The following is a 21364-nucleotide window of genomic DNA, read 5'->3' on the forward strand; positions in this document are numbered from 1 at the left end:
AGAAAGAGTGTTGCCAGCCAGGCGCGATGGATTATACCTGTAATCCCAGCTCTTTGGGAGGCCAAGGTGAGCGGATCACGAGGTCAGGAGTTCAAGACCAGCTTGGCCAACATGGTGAAACCCCGTCTCTACTAAGAATACAAAAATTAGCCAGGCGTGGTGGTGCATGCCTGTAATCCCAGCTACTTGGGAGGCTAAAGCAGGATAATCACTTGAACCAGGGAGGCGGAGGTTGCAGTGAGCTGAGACCACACCATTGCACTCCAGCCTAGGTGACAGAGTGAGGGTCCACCTCAAAACAAAAAAAACAAAAACAACAACAAAACAAACAGAAACGAACAAAAAGAGCGTTGCCAAACAGAGAAAGAGGCTTTTGCACTTCCTGAGTCTGAAAACACGACTTTTCAGAATGAAGTCTAGCTGGGATCTTGTATCAGGAAGCCCAGTCAATTTTGTGGCTGTTCAGAGTGTTATAACCAGCACAGAGCATGTCTTGATCAGGGGACAGACAGTAGATTACCGATTGATTGCTCTGCCCCTGTTGTGGGGAAGGATGGCACCTCCCAACAAAGCAATCAGTTGTGGTCACAGCATGGTCTCATTGTGTCTGCTCCCCAGCAGCTGCAGACACCTCCTGGAGACCAACAGTTGAAGGTCTGAGGAGGCGGAAATCCCAGTAGTCTATGCTGAGTGGCAGTTGTTTGAATTAAAGGCAACTTGAGGATGGATTGAGATTGGTTGGGGTGCACTGGGATGATTTACTGTCACCACCAGCACTATCTGACCCTGTTTTGTTTAAGAGCTTGTCAGCATCTCAGGAGTGATTTGTTCACAAGCCTGCACTGATTAAAAGAACATTGGTAATCAGGAGACTCTTAGAGGAGGAACAGAACCCAAGTCTAGGCCAGAGACGTCACATCATTTCTCAGGATGACTGTAGTTTGCAGGCTGACAACTCTGAGAGCCACAGAGAATGCCCCTATCCTGGGAGAAAGAAAGGAGGCTAGAGTGAAGTTAGCAAAATATGATGACTAAGACCCAATATGTTATTTTCAGGATTTGCTTTTTTTTTTTTTTTTTTTTTTTTTTAAGATAGGTCCTTGCTTTGTCGCCCAGGCTGGAGTACAATGGCATGAATACAGTCACTGCAGCCTCTACTTCCTGGGGTCCAGCGATCCTTCTACCTCAGCCTCCAGAGTAGCTGGGACTACTAGACATGTACCATCATGTCTAACTTTTGTATTTTTTTGTAGAGACAAGGTCTTGCCACATTGCCTAGGCTGATCTCGAACTCCTAGGCTCAAGCGATCCACCCACCTTGGCCTCCCTAAGTGCTGGCTACCAGCGCCTGGCCAAGGGTTCACGTTTTTTAGGGCAAAGAAGAAGGCCAGATACTGTTAACCCATGTTTACAAGAATCTGCCCCCAACACACCTTACCAGTCTTATCTCCTGTTTTCTCTCATGTATCAACATACTTTAGCCCCTCCAAACTTGTCCATTTTGTGACATAACTCTGTCCCTTGTCCACACTATATTTATAGAATCTCTTCTTCTTTCCCACTGTCAGAATTCTGTTCACTTTAAGATCCACTTCAATTTTTCACTTCTTAAAGCCTTTCCCATACTGGGACATGGTTGTTTCTGCTCCTTATCTGTGTTTTCATACTACTTGATACATACTTCTTTATTGTGCAATCCAGTTACACTGAAATTATTCCAATCCATTGTTATTTCATTGTGCATTTCTGTATGCATCAAAAAGATTGTTATACCATATATATTTGGTGTCATATTTCATCAACCATTTTGCAACCTTTCGTTCTACATTTTTTATTAACCCATAAGCTGTGTTCTAGCGTATTACTTTTAACAGCTTTATAACATCTGATTGTATGAATATACCATATTGTATTTATGTTTTCCCTACTGATGAACATCTGGGTTGCATCTCTTTTTTATTGTTAAATATAGTCTGAATGGAACATTCTTGCCCACTTGAATTATGCAAGAATTTCTCTAGGTAACACCTAGAAGTAGAATTGCTGATTTGTTAGGTGCATGCGTGTTCAGTTTTACTAGATATACCCGATTTTCTTTCCAAATTGTTGTTCCAGTGCTTTTAGATCTATCATATCACTTTGTAAAGTAGAGAAGACCAGTCTTTTGGTAGTGATCTTCAGACCTTGGGCGAGGTTTTCCTAAGCTATCACAAGGAATTATCTCAGATATAGTAAAAGGTCTTATTGCCATTTTAGAAATTAAGAAATTTGAAATTAAAATTTTGAAATTGAATCTTGTTAAAACTAGTTTCTCTTTTAGAATTTTCCACACACTGGCCATTTCTGATTACATCTGTATAATACTATTTAACATGTACCTTTGTCCACTGTATTTACTGCGAAGGAATTGTAAAATTTAGAGACTTGCTTAGATTTTTTTTTTTAACAGGAATCCTTAAGATGTGGTACTTGGGCTTCCATTAGGAGGCACAGAAGATCTGGCTATCTTTCTGTGAAGTGAGCAGCCATTGATTATGCCTGGACCTATTAATTCATCAGTAGTTACAAAATGCTGATATTCTCATTCTATTACTCCTCCTGCATGTATTACCTGGAATAAATCTATGCAGAGAAATGTCCCCTCACCAACTACTTAATTGTCCTGAGATACAGTTTACATTGGAAAGTAGATGTTTAATTTTTCATTTGCTAGGTTTCATAGTTATGGGTTGGTTTCCTAGCATCTTCTGAGAGGCTTCTTTCTGGTTTTTCATAAAAAGATATAAGTGAGGATTAATATCTGTCTTTATCCTTTGACTTGATTTGGCTATTTGAGCCATGAGAAGTTACCCACATGTGTGGTAGCTTCCTGTCTGGTGGTGAGTGTTTTGGAGACAGAGTATGGAGGAGCACTGTGACGCTGTCTAGGTAGAATGAACGTAGACTTTGGATTCAGGTATATCTGAATTTCTGTCTTGGGTTTGCCGCTTCCCAGCATGTGACCTTTAGCATATGACTTGACCTTGCTAAGCCTAAGTTTTCCCATAAGTGTGGTGAAAGTTAGTAATGCCTATCTTGAACAGTTCTTGGCAGCATTACATGAGATTATAAGGAGCCCAGCCCAGGGCCTGGCTTAGGTTGAAGGCCTGGGAAATGCTTTTTACCAACATTTTAGGAAATATAGCCTCCTTTTCCATTTTCTAAGTAGAAATTGGCTTACTGAAGTCTGCCAGTCTGCATTTGTCCCGTGGGGCCTTGAAGGCTGAGACCTCTTTTTGTGGAAGGAAAGTGGATGCACTGAGGCCTCTGCTGAGATGACAAGGTTGGTGGGTGCCAGGAGCATGAGTACCCATCGCCTTTGGTTGGAGGGAGCTGATGACATAAACTCCTCCAATTAGGTATCTGAGAGTTACATCAGGCTGGCCGCACTCTAGCCTTGCCCTGACCTTGGGCATGTTCTAAGCATCAAGATGCCCTTCATAGCAATCCAACATACCAAGGTTGTACTTTGTCTTCCTACACTTTGTTCCAGAGGTATACACTGTGTCTGATGTGTAGGTTGCTTTATACACTTTAAATCCTACAGTAAAGTATATTATGACTCCAACTGGTGTTTGCAGGACTCTGCAGTGGCAAGTTATCTATGAGGACAAGGAGTCCCATACTTATATTTCACAAGAGAAAAACTGAAACCTAGGTTCGTTTTCTCTTTCACTTACTCAGATATTTTCGAGTGCTTACCATGTGCTGGAACAGATATATAATATTTGCCCCCATGAACACAGAGGGTTAACTGCATATGGGGTAAGGGGAAGAAGAGGAAAATGCAGGGCCTGGAAGAGCATGCAGCAGGAGGTGCTCCCCCAGCCGCAGGATCAGGGAAGGCCTGCTTACTTGAAGGAAGATGAGTTGGCTAAGTACAGGGAGCCATGGGAAAAGAGGGAACTGCATATGGGAAGCTTGGGTGAGGGCAGACAGAGCATAGGGCTTTGGAGAAAGAAAAGAAAAAGGGAACTCCTTTTTTTATCAATGGGATATTTTCAGGAGTGTTAGTTATAGGTCAACTTTGTGATCTTTTAAGCAATTTGCTTTTCACTATTCTGTCAGCCTTGTCAATACTAGGTAGCCACTGGGCATCGTGGTTTTGGGGATGTCAGGAAACACTAATAGTTCTTCCACTTGGATTGGACTGAGCAAGACTCGAGGGGTACGTGGGGATTTTGGCTTTTCTTTCAACTTCTTTGTGCTTCAAATTTTCTAGACCACTGAGAAGTTATAGCAGATGTTTTTCAAGTGTTTTATCCACCTAAAAATGTAAGCATGTGAAAGGGATTAAATATTAATATATTCTTTACCAATGCATTGGCATGGTGTTTTATAGAAAGCAAATCTTCACATGAAGAACTTAGTCCCATAGCCATTCGCTTGTAAAATCATCCCCTAGTGTTTTGAACTGTAATCTTGCTGCTGCAGAAGAAGTATCAAGAAGAATGATGGCTTCCTGGGGTGAGAAGGAGTATCAATTTGTGGCCTGTTGCTAGGAAGGTATCGTTTACCAGTTGGGAGTGACCTTTGACTGCCTCCTCATTTAGAACTGATCAAAGTGTGTTAGGCACAGGAAGCTTTGTTTGTTTTTTCCAGAAAGTTCAGAGCTAGTGGGCACTGGCATTGGTTTAGCGGCTCAAGGATGTCACAGCTAAGGTATCTATGACTCTTTAGGCCTTTTCCTCATGGTTTCAAGATGACTGCTATAGCTGGTGCCATCACATGTGCATTCCAGTCAAGAAAGGAGGAGGAAAAGAAGAGGGACAGTGGGATGCACCTTCTACTGCACCTAGGTGCAATTTGAAGAGCCCACCAATGAACTGATTACTCTCATTGGCCATCCTCAGGAGTTAAGAGGCTGGAAAATGAAGAGTTTCGCGTTTTTATTTTGTTTTTTAGCTCAGCTTATTGTCATCCCAAGAACAGAGGGTTTCTGTAAGTAAGGAAGAGAAAGGGGACACATGCTGCCACAAGCATACAATCCTGAAATCAAGAAAGCCCTCTTTTTTCTTTTCATGCCTTTGTTTGTTTGGTCCGTGCAGGCCATTGGAAATGCTAAGACCACCCGCAATGACAACAGCAGCCGTTTCGGCAAGTACATCCAGATTGGCTTTGACAAAAGGTACCACATCATTGGGGCCAATATGAGGACCTACCTCTTGGAGAAGTCCAGAGTGGTCTTCCAGGTGAGTGGGAGGACTTGAGCCCTTTTGTGTCTTTCCCGTGGACAGTGACCTCACTTCTGCTCCCTGCCCCACTCTCTGGGCCCAAAGAGAATCTCATCTTGTGAGCCTGGAATTGAGTGTACTTGTTCTTTTGGTGCTTATCTTTCATTAGTATGTGTTCATTCAGATGGTATAGGCGTTAGGTCTCAAAAATTTTCATACAGTACTGTTTTTAGATTCAATCAACAAACAGATTGAATGCCTATTATGTGTTAGCCATGTCCTAGACACCAAAGATACAGTAAAGGACAAAACAGACCTTTTCCTTATGGATTTTAAAGTCTTATCAGGAGAATGTCATAAATACAGTCTGGGTTTTAGTTTTCCTGAAACCTCCTTATTTAGTATGTTTTAAAAAAATAGATTTACGGCCGGGCGCGGTGGCTCACGCCTGTAATCCCAGCACTTTGGGAGGCCGAGGCGGGTGGATCATGAGGTCAAGAGATCGAGACCATCCTGGTCAACAAGGTGAAACCCCGTCTCTACTAAAAAATACAAAAATTAGCTGGGCATGGTGGAGCACACCTGTAGTCCCAGCTACTCGGGAGGCTGAGGCAGGAGAATTGCCTGAACCCAGGAGGCGGAGGTTGCGGTGAGCCGAGATCGTGCCATTGCACTCCAGCCTAGGTAACAAGAGCGAAACTCCATCTCAAAAAAAAAAAAAAAAAAAATAGATTTATTTGGCTACCTAGTTGGTTTTCTTTTCAAATAAGTGGATATCCCACTTTTTAAAAATTATACTTTAATTTCTGGGATACACGTGCAGAACGTGCAGGTTTGTTACAGAGGTATACACGTGCTGCGGTGGTTTGCTGCACCTGTCAACTCGTCATCTACATTAGGTATTTCTCCTAATGCTGTCCCTCCCCTAGCCCTTCAACCTCCAGCAGGCCCTGACGTGTGAAGTTTTCCTCTGTGTCCACGTGTTATCTTTGTTCAACGCCCAGATGTCCCACTTTTTATCTGACTTGATTCTTCACTGTTCTTTGCTTACCTTTAATTTCCTCTTGCTAGCTAATCTTTGCCTCTTAGTAATCCTTTCCTACCTCCACCCTGACTTTGGTGGAGTCGGCACAACTCGCAACACCAACAAAAGTCCTCCTCCAGCTCCCTTTGCCCTCCCATCACTGAACCAAGATGATGGTTCAGGTCCTGGTTTGAGTCTGTGGCAGATTCTTGCCTTGGATTAAATGGCTTCCTGGTCCTCATGCTTCAGCTGCCTTTAAGGAGACCTCAGAATCGCCTCAGCTGTTTGTTTCTTGGTGACATCTCCATGCTGATACTTAGCAAACATCTAATGAATTTTTTAACCAGCTCCTCATGCTTTTGCCTGTGTTTTCTCTGCACCTCACAGGTTGGCTTGATAATCCCCCCATCCTTCTTTACACCACAGTCAAGGGAGCAGCTCGCTGGGTTGGGTGTGGGTCCGATGTGTTGCTCATGGCTCTTTCCTGGACGCCCCTGGAGTTTCCTTCTTCCTTAGCTCTCTTTTCTCAGGCCTCCTGAATCACAACCCCCAGGCCCACTGTACCAGTGTGAGGCCAGTCCAGCTGCAGGTGTCCCCCAGACATCCTGCCTTACTCGCGGGTCTTTCCTGACTGCCCAGCCTGACCTGATGGGCAAGCACAGCTTCCACTTGGCTCTGAGTCTCCCAAAGGAGAATGGGAGCTCACAGAAGGGAACTGACAATCTATAGGACATCAGCCAAGCAGCACAGAAGACTGAATAAATATTTGTTGATTGACTGACTCACCATTTGTGGAAGCACAATGATGTTCTATATAGAAGGAAAAAAGAAAATGCATACATGCTTTTGCGTAAGTCAAGAGGTGTAAACCCTCAGATTGGAAGGAAGGGGCCCCATAAGAGTGAACAGAAAGTCAGGAGGTGGGAATTAAAGGTGGCAGAGGTGTGGAGGAAATCATTGACGAGTGGGCTCAGCCTCCACCACCTGGAGCACCCTGGGATTACAGGGCAGAGCGAACGATCTTAGAGGTCACTGCCCTAAAACTGCTTCACTTCTTCCCCCTCCAGGCAGACGATGAGAGGAACTACCACATCTTTTACCAGCTCTGTGCTGCTGCTGGCCTTCCAGAATTTAAAGAGCTTGCACTAAGTAAGTTAACAGGTGTATGCCTATCTGGGATGGGCTGTGCTTTAGTGGGTACATAGCTGGGGTCTCTGCTCAAAGCCCTCCATCATGGGTTCTTGTCTCTGGTCTGCCTCTTATATGGCCATAACTCCTAGGCCTCTCTAAATTTCACTGCTCTATTAGTTAATTATACTCAGTCTACCTGGCCCAGAAAGTGTATGAGAGGATAAGAAGCAGGGGTGGAAAAGAGTTTGGCATGACATGAAAGTCTTTGCATGCATTATTACTTTGAAAGATGTTTGCACTTCATGCATCATAGGAAATGTGTCCCAACCATAAGGATCTAGAGATAAAGGTAATATACATCATATAATCATATCTAGCATGTTTTAACTCATAGTTAAGGATTGAGCAGAGACAGGGGTGAGGATAAAGCACGGGTAAAGTGGGGGTGGCTCTAGAGCCATATGGATGCAGTATGGCATGGCCACAGAGGATGAGAGGGGGCTTTGGCATGTGAGACTCAACCGCCAGGCTGTGTGATCTCTCCTGGACTGGCATGGAAGCTTCTAGCACATTCTCACTGGAGGGAGAGAGATGGAGCAACCCAAAGTGCCTCTCCAAGAGGCTGAGGGGATAAGTCACCTTGTTGTCGTCCCCATCAGATGAACACCACCCTTGGTTTCCACTCCTGCTGTTTCCTGAGCGGTGTTAGCAAGTTTCATTTGCTTTGAGGTGTTGATGTGGAGCCAGCAGAGTAGTGAGCAGCCTTTAGTTCTTGACCTTATACCACAGAGCAGCTCTCCTTGGGTCTGGAACTTTTGGCCCTTCTCTGTGTGGGGCATTATGGGGTTCTGACTGATATTTGCTGCTGAGTCTTCAGGCCCATGTGTATGAGGAGGGCAAGCCTTGGGCCCAGCAGTGTCTTAGTGTCTGCCATGCTTCCTGTCCCTGTCCTGCTGTCGGTGTTTTGGGATGTGTGGGGAGGTCCAATACTAGCAGATGGTATGAAGGTCTGGGTGTCTACACAGGGTAGTTGGTTTTTGTGCAGCTGTGCAAAAAACCAGACTCCTGAGGCCCAGCTGTCCCTGATCTAAGTCCTGGCCATCCTAAGGATCCAGCACCAGACCCATCTGTGCTCCTAGTAGCTAAAATCCATCAAGTGCTTTCAGCACAGGTCTGCCCTCGTAACTCTTATGGATCGCTGTATCTTCAAGGCTTGTACCATGCTTATGAATTGCTGTATCTTCAAGACTTGTACCATGCAACTTAGCAATAATTCTTTCATTTGTTTGTCAAACCCTATTGAGGCCATGTTAGGCCCCAGGGATGCAGCAATGAGCAAAATAGTTGTGGGTCCTACCCTGCCAAGCTTGTCAATTATGAAACAGAGTGATAAGGGCTGTGCTGAAGGAAGCAGAGCTGAGGAGGGCCGGGAGGCTCCCTCTGGGAAGTAATATTTAGATTGGAACCCCAGGGAGAAAACTCTGGCTGGCATCCACTGCTAGTTTTGTCCTGTTCTCCAGCTGTTGAGTGCTTGCAAGTCTGCTTTTCCCAGGAACATGATAAAATCCTTGAGGACAAGGAGTGCATGTTCCTGCTAAGCAGAACAGATGCTGAGCACTCTTTGCACACCGTCCTGAGCTGGAGCCTGTGGCTCTGAGGGTGGCTGTCAGTCTCAGGCAGCCACGTATGCATCCACATTAGGGGCCACTGCCATCCTCCTCTTGCCTTCCCAGAGCAGAAAAAAGACCCAGCAGGGCTTTTCAGGACCAACTTACAGGAGATGATTTTTTTTTTACCCCTCAGGTTAGTTTTATAGAAAATAAATACTGGCAAGACATACCTGGATGGTTTGGATCACTTGTCCCAATTGTAACTCTAAGGTAATGGGGAAGAAATCCTCCTAATTTTTTTTTTTTGTTTGGAGTTGTGTTGAAGCTAAAAATGATTTCTCTGGGAGGGAGTCAAGATGGCTGAATAGACACAACTCTGGTGCACGACACCCAGCAAGAGAGATGCAGAAATCAAGAGATCTTCTAGCTCCAACCAAGGTACCAGGTGCATTTCAACGGGTCTGGTTGGACGGTGAGCAAAGCCCAAGCAGGGCAGACTGAGACGGGGAGGGGTGCCACTTCACCCAGAAAGTGCATCTGACCGGTGAGTCCGAGGCCCTCCCTCTGGCACTGTGGTCCATAGACATCATTTCCCCCAAAGCCTCAGCAACATACAGAACAGGGGATCTTTGCCAGTCAAGCACCAGGAATTACAAGCGAAGAGTTGAATAATAATCCAGGACACTGTCCCGGATTGGTGCACAGATCTAAGCAAATGCATAAGCCCATAAGCCAGCCAGGAGAGCCTGTGGATTGAGCTATTGCCCCCTCCCCCTGCCCGGAGAGAGAGGGAGCTGAAAGCAGGGAGACAGATGGAGCAGCTGGGCAGACCCCTCCCCCATGACCAGATAGAGGGGGAGCTGAAAACGGGGAGAAAGACAGTGCGGGCGGGTCTCTACCCTCCCACCCTCCCCCATAAACCACAGAGGGCTGAAGCACTAACTGTAGCAGGTTACGCAGCCAGTGCCTCAGTCTGAGCTGAACCCTAAATGATCCAGTCCTGTGGAGGAAAGACAACCCACCATTAAAGAGGCGGGACTAGGCTTCATGTTTTAACAAAAAGTACAGGAAGCCTACGTAGCAACAGGATGGTGTTCTTGACTAACCAGCAGCACCTTCAGGTCAGCGGAAGACACAGGCCCAGTGTAAACAAAAAAGACACAGGGAGCTTACCTAGTAACCTGAAGGAGTCCCTAGAAACCAAGTAGCACCTCAACAGGCAGACAAGCGACCTGATCAAGCAGCTCCTTGAGATCAAAGCAGGGAAATCCACAAAGATGGGGAGAAAACCAGCACAAAAAAGATGAAACCATCAAAGACCAGAACACCTCCTCTCCTTCAAGGGATCACAACTCCTCAGCAACACGGGAACACAACATGACTGAGAAATAGTGTGATGAATTGACAGAAACAGGCTCCAGAAGGTAGATAATAACAAACTTTTCTGAGCGAAAGGAACACGTTCTAACTCAATGCAAAGAAACCAAAAACCTTGAAAAAAGGTTAGACAAAATGCTAACTAAAATAACCACTTTAGAGAAGAACATAAACGACTTGATGGAGTTGAAAAACACAGCACAAGAACTACGTAAAGCAAACCCAAGTTTTAATAGCCAAATCGATCAAGCAGAAGAAAGTATATCAAAGATTGAAGATCAACTCAATGAAATAAAAAGAGAAGGCAAGACAACAGAAAAGAGAGTGAAAAGAAATGAACAAAGCCTCCAAGAAATATGGGATTATGTGAAAAGACCTAGTCTATGCTTGATCAGTGTACCTGAATATGACAGGGAGAATGAATCCAAGCTGGAAAATACTCTCCAGGATATTATCCAGGAGAACTTCCCCAGCCTAGCAAGGCAGTCCAACATTCAAATCCAAGAAATACAGAGAACTCCACAAAGATATTCCTCAAGAAGAGCAACCCAAGGCACATAATCATCAGATTCACCAGGGTTGAAATGAAGGAAAAAATGCTAACGGCAGCCAGAGAGAAAGGTCAGGTCACCCACAGAGGGAAGCCATTCAGACTCACAGCAGATCTCTCAGCAGAAACCCTAAAAGCCAGAAGAGAATGGGGGCCAATATTCAACATCGTTAAAGAAAAGAACTTTCAATCCAGAATCTCATATCTAGCCAAACTAAGCTTCATAAGTGAAGGAGAAATAAAATCCTTTATGGACAAGCAATTACTGAGAGATTTCATCACCACCAGACCTGCCCTACAAGAGCTCCTGAAAGAAACACTAAGCACAGAAAGGAACAAGTACGAGCCACTGCAAAAGCACACCAAATGGCAAAGACCAAAAATGCAATGAAGAAAATGAGTCAGCTAACGGGCAAGAAAATCAGCCAGTAACAAAACGGCAGGATCAAATTCACACATAACAATATTAACATTGAATGTAAAAAGCCTAAACACCCCAACCAAAAGACACAGACTGGCAAACTGGATAAGAAGTCAAGACCCATCAGTGTGCTGTATTCAGGAAACCCGTCTCACATACAAAGACACACGTAGATTCAAAGGGATTGAAGAAGGTTTACCAAGCAAATGGAGAACAACAAAAAAAGCAGGGGTTGCAGTCCTAGTCTCTGATAAAACGGACTTGAAACCAACAAAGATCGAAAGAGACAAAGAAGGGCATTACATAATGGTGAAAGGATCAATCCAACAAGAAAAGCTAACTCTCCTAAATATATAGGCAACACAGGAGCACCCAGATACATAAAACAAATTCTTAACGACCTAAAAGGAGATCTAGACTCCCACACAATAATAGTGGGAGACTTCAAACTCCACTGTCAATATCAGACAGATCAGTGAGACAGAAATTAACAAGGACATCCAGGACTTGAATGCAGAGCTGGATCAAGCGGACCTAATAGACATATACAGAACGCTCCACCCCAAATCCACAGAATACACATTTTTCTCAGCACCGCATTGCACTTACTCCAAAATTGACCACATCATTGGAAGCAAATCACTCCTCAGCAAATGCAAAAGAATGAAATCACAACAAATAGTCTATCAGACCATAGCGCAATCAGATTAGAACTCAGGATTAAGAAACACACTCAAATCTGCACAACCACTTGGAAACTGAACAACTTGCTTCTGAGTGTTGACTGGATAAACAATGAAATGAAGGCAGAAATAAAGATGCTCTTTGAAACCAATTAGGATGAAGACATAACTTACCTGAATCTCTGGGACACCTTTAAAGCAGTGTTGAGAGGGAAATTTATAGCAATAAATGCCCACATGAGAAACAAGGAAAGATCTAAAATTGACACTCCATCATCAAAATTGAAAGAGCTAGAGGAGCAAGATTAAAAAAAAAATACTCAAAAGCTAGCAGAAGACAAGAAATAACTAAAGAGCTGAACTGAAAGAGATAGAGACACAAAAATCCTTTAAAAGATCAATAAATCCAGGAGCTGGTTTTTTTAAAAGATCGACAAAATAGACCGCTAGCCAGACTAATAAAAAAAGAGAGAAGAATCAAATAGATACAATAAAAAAGATAAAGGTGATATCAAAACTGATCCCACAGAAATACAAACTACCATCAGAGATTACTACAAACAACTTTATGCACATAAGTCAGTAAACCAGGAAGAAATGGATAAATTCCTGGACACTTGTACTCTACCAAGACTAAACCAGGAGGAAGTTGAAACCCTGAATACACCAATAACAAGGACTGAAGTAGAGGCAGCAATCAATAGCCTACCAACCAAAAGAAGTCCAGGTTCAGATAGGTTCACAGCTGAATTCTACCAGATGTACAAAGAGGAGTTGGTTCCATTCCTTCTGAAACTATATCAAACAGTACAAAAAGAGGGAATCCTCCCTAACTCATTTTATGAGACCAACATCATCCTGATACCAAAACCAGGCAGAGACTCAACTGAAAAAGAAATCTTCAGGCCAATATCCATGACGAACATCGACACAGAAATCTTCAATGAAATACTGGCAAATCGATTGCAACAGCACATCAAAAAGCTTATCCACCATGATCAAGTAGGCTTCATCCCCAGCCTGGGGATGCAAGGCTGGTTCAACACATGCAAGTCCATAAACATAATCCATCACATAAATGGAACCAAAGACAAAAACCACATGATTATCTCAATAGAGGCAGAGAAGCCCTTTGACAGAATTCAACAGCCCTTCATGCTAAAAACTCTCAATAAACTAGGTATTAATGGAACATATCATAAAATGATAAAAGCTATTTATGAAAAATCTGCAGCCAATATCATACTGAATGGGTAAAAGCTGGAAGATTTCCCTTTCAAATCAGGCACTAGACAAGGATGCCCTCTCTCACTACTTCTATTCAATATAGTATTGGAATTTCTAGCCAGAGCAATCAGGCAAGAAAAAGAAATAAAGTGTATTCAACTAGGAAAGGAGGAAGTCAAACTGTCTCTATTTGCAGATGACACGATTATATATTTAGAAGATCCCATCTTCTCAGCCCAAAATCTTCTCAAACTGATAAGCAACTTCAGCAAATTCTCAGGATACAAAATCATTGTGCAGAAATCACAAGCATTCCTATATACCAATAACAGAGAGCCAAATCAAGAGCGAACTCTCATTCACAATTGCTACAAAGAGAATAAAATACCTAGGAATACAACTAACAAAGGATGTAAAGGACCTCTTCAAGGAGAACTACAAACCACTGCTTAAGGAAATAAGAGAGGGCACAAACAGATGGAAAAACATTCCATGCTCATGGTTAGGAAGAATCGATATCGTGAAAATGGCCATGCTGCCCAAAGTAATTTATAGATTTAATGCTATCCCCATCAAGCTACCAATGACCTTCTTCACAGAACTGGAACAAACCACTTTAAACTTCATATGGAATCATAAGAGAGCACACATAGCCAAAACAATCCTAAGCAAAAAGAACAAAGCTGGAGGCGTCACACTACCTGACTTCAAACTATACTACAAGGCTACAGTAATCAAAACAGCATGGTACTGGTACCGAAACAGAGATATAGACCAATGGAACAGAACAGAGGTCTCAGAAGCAAGCAACACCACAGATCTACAACCATTCTGATCTTTGACAAACCTGACAACAACAAGCAATGGGGAAAGGACTCTATGTTTAATAAATGGTATTTGGAAAACTGACTAGCAGTGTGCAGAAAGCAGAAACTGGACCCCTTCCTGTCACCTGACACTAAAGTTAAGTCCAGATGGATTAAAGATCTAAATATAAAGCCTAACACCATAAAAACACTAGAAGAAAACATAGGCATAACTATCCAGGACATAGGCATAGTCAAGGACTTCATGACTAAAATACCAAAAGCAATGCTAACAAAAGCCAAGATGAATAAATGGCATCTAATTAAAATTCAGAGCTTGTGTACAGCAAAAGAAACCATCATTAGAGCAAACAGGCAGCCAACAGAATGGGAAAAAAATTTTTGCAGTCTACCCATCTGACAAAGGGCTAATATCCAGAATCTACAAAGAACTAAAACAGATTTACAAGAAAAAAAGAAGCCCATTCAAAAGTGGGCAAAGGATATGAACAGACATTTTTCTAAAGAAGCATATATGAGGCCAACAAACATATGAAAAAATGCTCATGATCACTGGTCATTAGAGAAACGCAAATCAAAACCACATTGAGATACCATCTCACGCCTGTTAGAATGGCGATCATTAAAAAGTCTGGAGACAACAGATGCTGGAGAGGATGTGGAGAAATAGCAACGCTTTTACACTGTTGGTGGGAGTGTAAATTAGCTCAACCATTGTGGAAGACAGTGTGGCAATTTCTCAAGGATCTAGAAATAGAAATTCCATTTGACCCAGCAATCCCATTACTGGGTATATACCCAAAGAACTATAAATCGTTCTACTGTAAAGACACATGCACACATATGTTTATTGTAGCCCTGTGTACAATAGCAAGGACCTAGAACCAACCCAAATGCCCATCAATGATAGACTGGACAAAGAAAATGTGACACATATACACCATGGAGTACTATGCAGCCATACGATGAGTTTGTGTCCTTTGTAGGGACTTGGATGAATCTGGAAACCATCTTTCTCAGCAAACTGACACAAGAACAGAAAACCAAACACTGCATATTCTCACTCATAGGTGGGTGTTGATCAATGAGAACATGTGGACTCAGGGAGAGGAGCATCACACACTGGGGGCATTTGGTGGAGGGGCTAGGGGAGGGACAGCGGGAGGTGGGGAGGCATAACATGGGGAGAAATGCCGGATATAGTCGAAGGGCGAATAGAGGCAGCAAACCACCTGGTTATGTATACACCCATGCAAAAACCCTGCATGACCTGTACATGTACCCCAAAACCTAAAGTAAAATTTAAAAAAATTATTTCCTCTTATTTCCTGCCTCTGCAAGGTACATACGTCTTGGTCCCCAGGCTGCAGTGCTCGAAAACTACCCAATTTGATAAGTTTTTTTCTGCTGTTTCACCTGCATATGCCCTCTGAGAATATTTTGGAGTGAAGCAAGAGCCTCTGATAAGCACTTGTGCTCTGGTGTCAGGCTGATCCTCGGCCTCATGGGTGGATCAGCTGTGATCTCTGAAGCTTGACATTTAGGTCCACTGATAACCCTGGTAGAGTAGCTGAAAAAAGCAAATCTATAAACTAGCCCAGGGCTCTAACTGATAATTTAGACTTGCTTTGTATCCTTATTCCTCTTCTTCACCCAAAACATTCAATTCATATGCACACAAGTCTCTGCAAGACCCCTTGGCTTGGCATACATTTTATATATTTGTCTGAGGATGGAGGGTGCAGGTTTGTATCCAGTCATCCACACTCTTCTGTCCCACTGTCAGTGGGCCATTGCATTTAAAATGACCTCAAGTAGAGATTTTTTTGAAAAGTCCAGTGAATAATTTGTTAAGGTGTGAATAAACAATGGTAAAAACCATATAGGCCAAGGTCAGTATCCTAGAATAACCTCCTGGCCGTTTTGTGAAGTAGCTGCCCCCTGCCTTCCACTCACAGAAAAATGCGGCTTGGCTTATTCCCTCTCCGTCTTTGTGTTCCAGATACACCAGTTTCTGGTGTTACATCCTGTTGTAACAGGCCCATTTTCCCTTAAATACAACCTTTAGGGGATAAGAAGTAAATTTCTTTCCTTCTTTTTTTACTTCCATAGTTGTATGGATACAGTTTTATAAACAACTTCTCTGGCCTTGCACAGGTCAGAGCATAGCCTCCCTAGGTGAAGTGCAAGCTCATCACCTTGATGGTCTGGTGCTCTAATCACTGGGTTCACCTTCTCTGTGTTCTGTTGACTGCCTGATCCGATCTCTGCCTGTTGAACTAGTTAATAGGTTTATGGTACATTTCTCCTTGGGAATTCTTGGTAAAGAGAGAGACCTAAATTGGAGGGTGAGAGAAATTGCTTTGGGACAGGATAGTCAGTGATCAGCTTTCTGGACCTGAAAGGAGGGCTGAGATCCAGGAAGGCCAAGTAGGTGAGAGGAGACTGAGTTTCATTTGGATGTATCTTATTAAGAGGGTCTAGAGAGTGATGTGATGGAGTTGATTGCAGACCTTAAAGCATATATAACCACAATCATTTTGATTGGTTTCAGATCATTCAGTAGAGAATGCTGTAATTGACCCAGGTGGACCCTGCAGTGATGAGCATCAGCCTGAGGAAGTTGCCCAGCTGGGCCTGAGTTTGGGAACTTGGAGCTGGGAATGTGGGGTAGTTTATCTGATTCGTAGCAACATCAGGCAGCAGGGCCTGGGCTGTTGACAATGAAGGGTCTTCAAAAGATGCTGAAAATGCCTTCCCTCCGATATGGAAGTCTAGTCTCCTCCTTTGACCTCTCAGGTGACTCTTTCTGATGTATTTGGCTGATATTTGATGAGTTAGGTTGTATTTGTGGCAAAATTATGAGATGTCACAGGTAAATTTCTACAATAGGGTAATCAAGTAATGGGCTCCCAGGCCTGACCAAACCCTGTGTGACCCTGGGCACCTCTTAAAGCCCCATGTTACTCAGTTTGCCTTTCTGAAAAATGGGAGTAAATAATATAGACGATCTTCTTCAGGTGGACACTGTAAAAATAATCAAATGAGATACTTTGAAATGTGAGTGTAAAGGGGAAAAATAATTGGTACTTTTATTAATCCTTTGAAACTGTTGTATTGCTCTGTGTTGGAGCTTGCTGAGTGATTAGGCAAGAAAGAGCTGAAATGCTATCTTCTGCAAAGATCTGATGTGGTTTTTGTCATTAAAATGTGCTTCTGCTGGGGCTGTGAGTTAGTACAGGCTGCAGTCCTTCCTTTCTCAGTTGAAGTGCCTTGGCCACTGGTCCTCAGAATTTGTTACTCTTCCAGCAAACCTTCACTTATAGAGCACGATTGATATCCTGATTATTCATGCCTGTGGGCAGTGTCACATAGCAGTTATAGCTCAGGTTGGGTAGTCAGACTGGGGTCTAGGGTTGAGTGCTGTCTCTCCTTTGCTGGGCCTGGCCATGTATGCATAATGGGCTGGAGGAATGGGCAAAGCTCAGTATGGCTTCGAGCATAGGATGCAAGGTGGGAAATGGGGAGAGGTGAGGAAGGAGACGTATGCAGAGATGATTGAAGGCATGGACAGAGGGCAGAGCTGGTGCATGATAGTAAGGAAACTGGTGTATCTGGAACTTAGAGATGGGGAAGGAATAAGCCATGAGTCTGCAGAGTATAGGGTGGTCATTTCACAAAAGAGCCAGGGGTGGGGGTGTCCTAGGGTTTGACCTTGGCCTTGAGAGCAGTGGGACCTCTCAAGGGGCTTTAAGCAGAGCGGGTAGTATGATTAGATTTAGTAGACTTTTGGAGGTGGATTTGAAGGAACGGGTGCAGAAGCAGAGAGTGGTGTAGTGTCTTTTACAACAGTTCCGACAGTGGAGCTGAAGGGCAATGGCAATCAGGATGGAGAAAGGAAAGAGACTTTAGAAATTCTTGGAAGGACAGGTGTTGAAGGAAGATTGGGAGTTGCAGTGAAGCTGCATCTAAGCACTTTTAACTGATGTGTTTCAGCCCTGCATGCTCAGGTCAAGGGAAAAGAATTTAACTAGGGTTTTCAGGGAACAGGGCAATTGGCCAGTGTCTCCTTTTGACATCCTATCCAACCCATACATTATACACTTAGAACATGAAGTACCAGACAGGGTTATGCCATACAAGGTACTATATCTCATGAAAGATTTAAGCAACTTTTAAGGGTATCTTCGATTATGTGCAATTTTTGCCTTAAATGCTGACTTCTAAGCCCTCCTCCCTCCTAAGAGCTAATCCTGGTATGCTCTTTGTAGGGCAGATACTACCCAGGGCTTATTGCATTTGTGTCCTCTGCCAAGCTTGGCTCTGAATTTTAAGACGCTACCTGGGCCCCTCCTTACCAGCTGTCCCCTAGGCTGTTACCAGAGTCCTGACTGAAGACGAATTAAGCTGGGGGATGAGAGCAAACATGTAAGAGTCTCAACCTGCATTTGTGCATGTGCCCAGAGAGTTCAAGTGTGCCCGACTTAGTAAAACAAATGAACAGCAACAACAACAACAAAAAAGCCTTCTCTCCTTGGGCACATCACTGTTCCTCATTTGTCACATGAGCTTGTCAGACAGAGATTAAGTCATGGAAGTCTGGCTCTAGGGTGGGGATACATTTTACTTGTATCAGATCTTTTTAAAAACAACAAATCTGTGATAAATCCTATTAAATTGAATTGTGATGTATATGCCTTTTGTGTTAACATGTTTCCCTTGCCAGTTTTACATAAATACAGCAGGGCATTTCTGTCAATGTCATGTAATTTTCTTGTACTATTCAGTTTTCTCTCCCATTTGCCATTGTGGGTAAAGACTATTTTAGAGTTTCACATCCAGCTGGGCCTAAAATCTGGTCTGGGATAGCATGCTAACGGAGTAGAATCATCATGGGTCATGATCTGCGGGATGAAGTATTCTCCAGTGCCTCATGCCTTACTTCCTCGTCCCAACAGCAAGCGCAGAGGACTTTTTCTATACATCACAGGGAGGAGACACTTCCATCGAGGGTGTGGACGATGCTGAGGATTTTGAGAGGACTCGACAAGCCTTCACACTCCTAGGTAAGGAGCTTCTAAACTGGGGAAGCAGGCCCTGAGGGCTGATGGCGTGGAGGGTAGAATGCAAGGTGATGTCCCACTGTGCTTGCCAACAACCTGCAGGAGCTAATGCAGGATGCCCTCTTGCGCCTGGTGAATGTAATCTTACTCTCTTACCCATCCCAACCCTCAGTCTCTAGAACTTAAAATCTGGCTTTGTTGCCTTTATAAAAAATAAGGTTTGAGAGTCTCTCTCCCAGGCCCTGTGCAGTATCCCTTTCCACTCATGCAGGCTGTTGGAACCAGTGGAGGCAAAGCAAGTGTAGCCACGTCTCCTCATGCTGTGGTCTGAGCTCAGTGTGCTCTAGCAGAAAGAACACAATGTTGTGCCCACGCAGTGCACCTGGTACCACAACATGAAATCAGAGTTGGAAGCAGGCTGTGAAGGTCTGGCAGCTGCATCACACATACAGCATTAATTCTGTCAGCTGTTTCCATACAGAGCTTTAGCATTGGAATCCTTCAAACGAGAAGTTCTCTGTCCTTCAGGGGCAGAAGTGGGGACTGTAGAACTGGAGTTGCCCTGCTCCCCTGCCACTTTTTGGGGAAAAGCGGCAAGGCAGAAGGTAAGCCTTTCTCAGTTGGGAATTTGAAGTGTTAAATTCCTGGAACCTGCAGCCAGAAAAAGAAAAGCTGAAGAAGTCAGCCTGAAACCCCAAGTGGCTCAAGATGGCACTTCTGTCTTCCCCAGCCCCTTCTCCGAAAGACACAGAATGTTTGGCTTCTGAGCCACGTGACTAACCCAGAGCATCATGTTAGGTTCTTTGAAGGTCAGGGAAGGTCTGTCCAATGTCCAAATAAAACATGGCCAAACAGGACACACCCTAACCTCTCTATGGGGAGGCAACCAGACCCTTATTTGCCACTCTTCCAGAGCCAGTCAGTTCTCTGGGAAACTGCTACATAGATAGGGTGTGTCTTTCATACCCATGAACTATCAGGAGACACAAACCACACTGGTTATTTCAAAAGAGAAAAATTAATAAAAACAATTGTTAATTACAGCAGTAGCAGTTGATTGACTACAAAAAGGATAAACGAGGACTTTAGAAGATCCAGAAGGAGCAGGTACAAAAGGACAGCTGCTATCCCTTGAGGCAGGGGAGGAAGAACAGCCAATAAAGGAACCATTGAGTAGGAGAGGCCTCCACCCCAGCTGAGGTTTAGTTCACTTCGAAGAGGATGTGATAAAGAAACTTGCCCAGAGGATGCAGGCTGGAGCTGGTTTATACAAGCAGGCTGCAGATTCCCCAAGGTGTAGGGGGAGGGCAGAACTGCTCAGAAGCCACTGCTGATGGGGAGACAGGCCTGAGGGCAGAGCTGGAGCTCATCTGGAAGTTTCTGGGCTCCCTAATGAATCATGATAGCTATGGAGGACCAGAACCAGAAAGGGAATTGTCTTCCTGTGCTGTTGCCTTACAAATCGCTGAAGTGCCCCTATTGAGCAAGCTTTAAAGGAGAAATGTTTGCAGGGTCCAGCTCCAGTTTAATAAAGCAGGGCAAAGAGGGGATGCATTGAAGCTGAGAGAAAAGTTGTTAACGGGTACCCCTGAATTCCCCTGCATTACGTGCCCATCTTAGTCTCCAGAGTTGGAGGGGCAGGTTTGGAGAAGACTTGACAGTGTGCAGGATACATTCTACTCTGAATTTGTTGGGGAAAAGGAGAAGGCCTCTGGCAGCTGCTTTTGTAGTGCTGGTGTGGGCACTGGGCACAAGCTGATATAAGGAGAGGATTCCTTCCTCCAAGGCTCTAAGGAGGCTGGATACTTAAATGCTCAAAGCAGATTGCTTTTGTAAAACTAATTACGAACTTTAGTTATGGAAACAGACTGTTTGCCAACCCCTGTTTTACTCCTTAGGTTTGATTGATTGATTTTTGTTTTTGTTTAGATTTTTTGCTTCCCATAGTGTGAGGTACCACTTATTCAAAGAATCCCACAGCAAGAAAGGATTTTCTCATCAGTGTAGTGTGAGGATCCTAACTGTTGTTAGGATTCAGTATTCACTCTGTATCTACCACTTAAATTCCTGTCCTGACAGGGTGGTTAGGTCTTTGGAAATTGACAGAGCATTCGTTCTCAAGGGTGAACAAAGTAGGCCAGGCACAGTCACTCATGCCTGTAATTCCAATACCTTGGGAGGCCGAAGCAGGAGGATTGCTTGAACCCAGGAGTTCTGGGCAACATGGGACACCCTGTC

At 43.9% G+C, this 21364-nt stretch overlaps 1 protein-coding gene across 2 annotated transcripts in view; it reads left to right on the forward strand.

Moving 5' to 3' along the window:
• The window catches only part of MYO5B (myosin VB), a 390752-nt gene that overhangs the window by 204048 nt on the left and 165340 nt on the right, over positions 1-21364 (forward strand). For both annotated transcript variants that reach the window (XM_064379193.1, XM_012440811.2), the window contains exons 6-8: positions 5088-5231; positions 7305-7386; positions 19022-19129. In XM_064379193.1, coding sequence (XP_064235263.1) covers positions 5088-5231; positions 7305-7386; positions 19022-19129 — 334 coding nt within the window. The remainder of the gene's footprint in view (positions 1-5087; positions 5232-7304; positions 7387-19021; positions 19130-21364) is intronic.

This window comes from Aotus nancymaae, unplaced genomic scaffold (assembly GCF_030222135.1).
Source record: "Aotus nancymaae isolate 86718 unplaced genomic scaffold, 86718_ANA_hifiasm-v0.15.2.pri h1tg000020l, whole genome shotgun sequence".
Classification (NCBI taxonomy): domain Eukaryota; kingdom Metazoa; phylum Chordata; class Mammalia; order Primates; family Aotidae; genus Aotus; species Aotus nancymaae.